This window comes from Magnolia sinica, chromosome 16 (genome assembly GCF_029962835.1).
Source record: "Magnolia sinica isolate HGM2019 chromosome 16, MsV1, whole genome shotgun sequence".
NCBI lineage: Eukaryota > Viridiplantae > Streptophyta > Magnoliopsida > Magnoliales > Magnoliaceae > Magnolia > Magnolia sinica.
Genome location: NC_080588.1, coordinates 50,608,570 through 50,615,609, shown reverse-complemented (window position 1 = coordinate 50,615,609; position 7,040 = coordinate 50,608,570). Strand labels below are relative to the sequence as shown.

Genomic DNA, 7,040 nt, shown 5'->3' with positions numbered 1-7,040 from the left:
TTGGGTTCATGTTCAGCGCCTGTCTTCGCGGACGCGGATTTCCGGCTAAATCCTCTTTTAGGAAGTTCTTGAGCTGGGCAGGTGGAGCCCATTGTAATGTTTGGGAAAAATCCTCCTCGCCCATCCATTTTGTGAGTTTATTTCAGGATATGTTGCCAAAAATCAATCATATCTAAAGTTCAAGTGAGCCGGAAAAGTGATGATTAAATGTCACAGTTAAAATATTTGTGGGGTTGTAGAAGTTTTGATTCATGCTAATATATTTTTTTTACCATGCATCCTGATAGGAATGACGCTAATAACACTCTGTATGGCATCTAAACATCACTATTGAACCAAGGAAGGTTTCAATGGTAGGAATTTTCCTAACCAAATTTTCCTTTAGTATGGCTCACTTGAACTTTCGATGCAGTTCAATTTTTGGTAAAACGTCCTAAAATGAACTCACACAATGAATAGACGGAGAGGATTTTTCACAAACTATCACAGTGCGGCCCACTTGGGTTCCCAGCGCAGGAACTTCCCCGCGGCTTTCGCAGGAAATCCGCGTCCCGTCTTCGCACTACATGTACCCACACCGTCTAGATCAGTGGTGTGTGGTACACCAGCCAATCTGCTTCCATTTCGTACTAACATGCGGCCCACCTAACAATGGACCACCCTGATTTTTGGTCTGGGGCATTTACACGGTGGACCCACCTACTGTTCGTACACGCGTGTGGGGGTACTCAAGCGTGTGAAATAGAATCATTTCCTCAATAAACTTTTCTACTGTAATTTCCGTTTCAATCCGAAAAGAGAGTTGTGGTACAATACATCCTCAGCTATTGTCATAGAATACAACCAGACCATGCTGCTTAGATCTGGGCTCATGCTTGATAATCCACACCGTTGATATATTGAGATACAAATCTGATAGTGGCCCACTAAAAAATATAAAAGATGATCATATCCCAAACCTTAGATTATTAGCGTTAAATCAACGGTAGATGTTCAAAGGAAAGAGTTTGCTGATCAAATCGTGAAGGATTCTAATCTGAGACTTTTTGAGTTAAGCCCGTCGTCGGTGGGACCCGTTATAAACGGTTGGATCGTAGAAACAAATCCTGCGTCTGCTTGCCTTATCCGGTCGTATCATATAATATAATAATCCGTTCGGAAGTTTCCGAAAGGGGAGTAATTTGATACTCTAGATGAGTGTAACGGTTGATACTCAGGCATCATAATATTGCACATGTGTACAATCCTAACTAAAAATAAGCCGTTCAAATTTCTGAAACCACTATACTAATATCCCCTTCCAAAGATCGTATTGATTGAATTATAATAGTTTCTGATTAACAGTAAGTTTCTTATTTGATTTACGACCGTTAATTATTTCTTTTTCCATTGTACGTTAAATGTCCACCGTTAGGCCACTTAAATATGATGTACGATCCATCTAAATTGTGAAACAATATTTTAACGGTTTTATTTAAGTCAAATATATACTAGATGTGCAAGTTATTAGTGGACGAGTATCAGCAATCACACGAGGACGGAGTATTAAAATCTATCTTTACCAACTTAGTCTCACCCGCTCGCTCACGAGTACTTATCTTGTGAATTTTGTATGATTTAAAAACGGTGGTGACTGTTGGAAATGTACACATGGTATAGTTTTAAGGCGATCCAGACCGGCCAAATTGCTGATCCAGGGTTAGATGGAGAATGATAACAATATCATTTTTAATTAGAATTTGAACCACTCGTTATTTGATAGACAACTAACTCGACGGTTACAATTATTTAAAACAGTTTGATTTGAGCTTTATGCTCCTTCCGTGCCACGTGTGATGAAGATAAGTCACCACCGTTTTTTAATGGCTGAAAAACGAACATAAGAGTCAAGTCCAAGCGAATAGACATGTGGGTCCCACCGTTTTAAATCAACGGTGCGGAAAGCCCAACTAATCCAGTGTCCCACTGGAATACCCAACCGACTTTTCAACCTGCGCATCGCCGTTCGACAGGTGTCCTCTTACAGCTGGATTGCAAACCCCCAACCGCCTGCCTGGAAGAAGCCGTGCCCTTAACGTCCTGTAACCGGTAATCTCGACCGGCTCTTCCGGTCACCCTCCATCCCTTTAAATACCATCTCTCCCCTCTCCTTCTATTCTAACTCGCGCCTCTCCACGGGCCTCTTTCCATATTTCCTAGAACTGGAATTCTAGGGTTAGGGTTTCTAGTTCTGTCATTAGATCAAAGAGATCTAAATCGTCCATATGGCCTCTCCTTCAGATCTACAACGGATCAAAGGTCCATGGAGTCCGGAAGAAGATCAATGCCTCCAGAAGCTCGTAAGCAAGCATGGCCAGCGGAACTGGACCCTGATCAGCAAATCCATCCCAGGCCGATCCGGCAAGTCCTGCCGCCTCAGATGGTGTAATCAGCTCTCGCCGCAGGTCGCGCACCGTCCGTTTACTGCCGAGGAAGACAAGATCATAGTCCAGGCTCATGACAGGCTCGGCAACAAGTGGGCCACGATCGCTCGTCTTCTCACCGGCCGCACCGACAACTCCATCAAAAACCATTGGAATTCAACACTCAAGAGAAAATGCCGTCCGGCATCATCAGAAGACGCGGCAGCGGATCTCGACGCTGTTCCAGATGAGCCACCGGCGAAGCGGTCGATGAGCGCCGGAGCCGGGCCTAGCAGCACATCCGGATCGGATCTAAGCGATTTTAGCCTTCAACGGCTCGCATCTTCTTCTAACGTCTACCGACCTGTGGCGAGAACCGGACCAGTCCAGCCACCATCCCTGCAAGTTGAGATCTCATCCCCTGCCCCAAATACCATTCCATCAACATCTGTTGACCTATCCCTATCTCTTTGGATCGGATCGCCTGATGACTCAAGATCGTCTCCCAAATCAAGCCCTAGCGAACAGATTGCCCAAAACAGTACAGCTGAGAATCTTGAAAATAGGCAATTTGCTTTGAGTAAGGAGTTTGTATTAGTGATGCAGGAAATGATTAGAGAAGAAGTGAAGAGTTATATGTTGGGTATGACTCAAAAGAGTAGATATTGTTTTCAAGCAGCAGAGAGTATGAATGATCCATTGGTGAAGTGGATCGGAGTTCCGAAAACGGAGTAGTGAAATTAGGAGGTGAAATTAGGAGATAATCATCATTCTTCTTCGATACCTAATAATCTTTGGGTAGATTTAAGTGTACAGATGGAAGAGAAGAATGATATTTTTATTTTTATATTTTATTTTATTTTTTTGAATTGGATATTTGAGTAAAACAGTGAAACTACATAAACTGATGTTTTTTTATTAGAATTTCAAAATCCAGTAAAATTTCAATCCTAACTTTAAATCTCTCTTCTTTTTTTTTCTTCGATGTGGGCTCCACCGAATTTGAATCTAAACGGTCTGGATGCATGTGGATGTGTCTGCCCCCTCCATCTAACTTCAGCGAAGGTGGGCCCCAGCACGGACTGCGCTGGATGTGAATGCTACTGAAGTATGCCATCTTAAGCTTGTTTTGGAGCGCTGGATGTTTTGCAGTATGGAACTGCTTATGCTAGTAAAATCTCAAGTCAAATGCTGTGGGTCCCATGCCCTCGGCCGTTCATCAAGTGGTCTGATTAGCTTCCGGCAAGCCAGGAACCAACCCATGCCCGGCCGCATTCTCTTATTCAGATTCAAGAGATAGATTTCTTTTGGATCGACCAAACCGTCCGGGCTTGGCTGCGACCCACCCTGAGTGTAGGGTCCACCATGTATTCATTGTATATCCACGCCGTCCATCTATTTTTCAACTTATTTTAGGATATGATTCCAAAAGTGAAGCAAGACCACAGTAAACAGTGGTCGTTCACCATCCGCCGTAGTGTTTATTGACCATTGATAAAGTCACAACAATGAATATCAGCTTGATTCAAAACTTTTGTGACCCATAAAAGGATCTGCTTCAAATAATCTGTAAAAACAGATGAACGGCCTGGATATACAATGCTGCTTCAAATAATATGTAAAAACAGATGAACGGCGTGGATATATAATGCTGCTTCAAATAATATGTGAAAACAGATGAACGGCGTGGTTTTACGATGCATACATAGAGATGGCCCCCTATGACAGGGTTTCACCCAGTTGAAACATGCATACAAGCCAGGTTACTGTTCCTGGCTTATTTTTATTTTCAAACATAAGAGGGTGAAACATGCAGACGAGTAGGGTTGCAACCGAGCCGGTCCGGGCTCAATTAGTTACTGAGCCTGAAATCCTAGGCCTAACTTTTTTTTTTTTTTTTTTCGGGTAAAGCTTGTTAGTACACACCACTGTCAGTACACACACTCCATGTTAGCCACCCCCACTACACGTCTATACCAAGACCTCAAGTGTTGACACGAGGTATCTCCACTCAGTCTGCCAGTTGAGCTATGGATCTGGCCTAGTTCCAACCGATGATTCATTTTCAATATGCAAAAAAGATTAGACCTTAGTTGCAGGATACTAAAAAAAGAGAGATGCTCCGCTGCTCTGCTTTCATAGGTTGAAACTAGGCCTAAGATTAAAATCCAAAAGTTTGTATTAAAATAGTAAGAATTTGCTTATAAATAAGATTAAAATCCAAAAGTTTGTATTAAAATAGTAAGAATTTTCAACTATCTGGCAAACAAATTCTCAGAGAATAAAGGTTTAGTTTTTGCCCAAATAAAGCTTTAGTGTATTGTCGGCATAGTGTTTGGGCCATCCCTGTAAAATTTTCACACCCAAACAATGATGCCCGCCTTGTACTAAGAAGCTTGTCTAACATAAAATTCATGTGGGGCCACATCAGTGGGGTCCGCTACACTCCCAAGGCATTAATGCAGCATTTAAAATATGAAAATGAACTTTCAGGTGTTGGTGGGTACAAAACTTTAAGTGGGCCATTTAGCGTAGGTTGTCTTGTACGGGCCTTAGCGTTACTTAGTGAGGCTTATCTTGTTCGTTATATAAGCCCATCATTTCCGATAATGTGGGACATGTAATGGACAGTCTTGCTGCCCATTTGTTTCTCCTAGGTTATATGCAGTCTTGGGCCCATCCAAATGAAGCAAAACTAAGGCTCAGTTGGGCCCAATACCAAGAGAAACACTTACGAGTAGGACACCCAACATGGTAACTCTTCTTAGGCCCGTTAGGTAGCCCAATTGCCTAGTGGACAGCGTGCCTTGTATACTACCGCTAGTCAGTTGAGCCACACTTAGTGAGGTCCATTTGGATTATACAAGTCATGATAGATGAACTGTCTTATTTTACTTGTACATGCGGTTTGTGGGCTCAACATGATGTGGAACTTGTACAATATTGCCATGTGGGTTTTATGTTTGGGATTGCAATTTGTTTTCTAGTTGATGATGGATTTGTAGGGCTCTGTTGTGTCATGGGATCCACCATAGATATATGTATCCTATGTATGCCTTCCTTAGTGTGAGGTTGTTATCCACTACTCAACCAAACTTAAAACTAAGTGGGTGGTACCACAAGAATGTTAAACCAATGAAAAGCCCATTAGCCATACTTGTCGTAAAATGTGGAACACAATTTTGTGTTGACATACAACCTTCAGCTAGTAGGGCCCACTTAATTGTGGAATCGGATCCATATCATTGAAAAACATGGTGCTTGAATGTCTGTCCTACGTAGAATTTGCTAAGTGATCCACCACATGCGACCTGCACTTGGCCTACAAGACTGCATACCTTACACATAGTCCAAGGTCAATATGCATGTCACAACTAGGTGGGACCCACCCATTAATGGTTGAGATAATGATATGTGTGTGGTAACTTGATGATGATGGGTATGATTTAAATGATGGTGATCATAGTAGTGTTAACGTGATGGTAGCTAAGTAGTATTGATGATGAGCATGATGTTGTTTATGTTTAACGTAATGTGATTGTGGATGGACTAGTTGTGGTAGCATGCATACTAAAAATGATATAATAACGAATGCATGTAATACTAGTCATGGTAGTGACATACATATGACCACCATGCTCTTCTTGATATTGGTTACCTAGTAGACGATGTTGATATCCAAGTGACAAAAATGCGCGTATTGATGGTCATGATGATAACATGAATAAGATAACCATGTTTTACTTTATGTATGGCTGATGATAAATAAAATATTGATGATGTATGTGAATCCTTTGCTACACACTTCATGCATATGCATGTTAAATGCACATAAGCTTGTGATGGTATAGTGGATGATGTTGAACCAGACGTTGAATGATGGCTATGATAACGATGATACATGCAAAAATTAGTGTACCACCATAACCTTTGCACCTTATGCATGTGCATGCTATGTGAGCTTTGGCGGGCCATTTGTTAAGTAATCACAAGAGGTGTGGGCCTTAGTGTGTTACTGATGACACTTAAATGTATGGACCTTTGCGTCACATTGACTATTCTTGAGTTGGGCATAATGCCTTTGGCTCATGAAAGCCCACTTACCCATGGAACTTGGGATGCAAATTGGTTACAAATAACCGTTGGATGAGAGGCCAAGTGAGCCCACTTCCATGTTCAAGGGAATGGTGTTTGATTATTATTAGTTTGTTAGTCTACTTGGCCAATTGGCACTATTGTTAAGTAAAGTCCATTAGGGCGTGAGATGTATGGCAAATGTGTGATGGCATGTTATGTGATGTATGGTGAAGGCATGGTGGCATATAATGCATGATAGAAGTATGATGTGTTGTGATATGTGGTGAAGAATAATGGTATGTGATGTGTAGCTCACACAATGATTATGGTATGTGTCATGCAGCTAATATATGATAAATATGGCATGAAATGTACAGCCTATATACAATGTTGAGTCTCATAAGGCCATATTATAGATTGACGATTAAATCTTAGATGGGCCCAAGTTAAGGCCCATTGCTTATGGGTATTAGAGTCATGATCCGGCCCGTATCAAGACAAGATTAAGGGTCTAGATAAACATTCCTATGGACAATGGGTGATGACTCGAGGGTTTCCTAT

General features: G+C 41.7%; 1 protein-coding gene across 1 annotated transcript; it reads left to right on the top strand.

Moving 5' to 3' along the window:
• Positions 1 to 2,147: 2,147 nt before the first annotated feature.
• Positions 2,148 to 3,363, top strand: LOC131229174 (transcription factor MYB44-like). The gene has a single exon (XM_058225063.1). The coding sequence runs from the start codon at positions 2,265 to 2,267 to the stop codon at positions 3,135 to 3,137; it is 873 nt and encodes a 290-aa protein (XP_058081046.1). The 5' UTR covers positions 2,148 to 2,264; the 3' UTR covers positions 3,138 to 3,363.
• Positions 3,364 to 7,040: the final 3,677 nt, after the last annotated feature.

What these genes read in the sequence shown, in the direction of transcription:
- LOC131229174 (XM_058225063.1), top strand. Translation starts at nt 2,265, where the DNA reads ATGGCCTCTCCTTCAGATCTACAACGGATCAAAGGTCCATGGAGTCCG.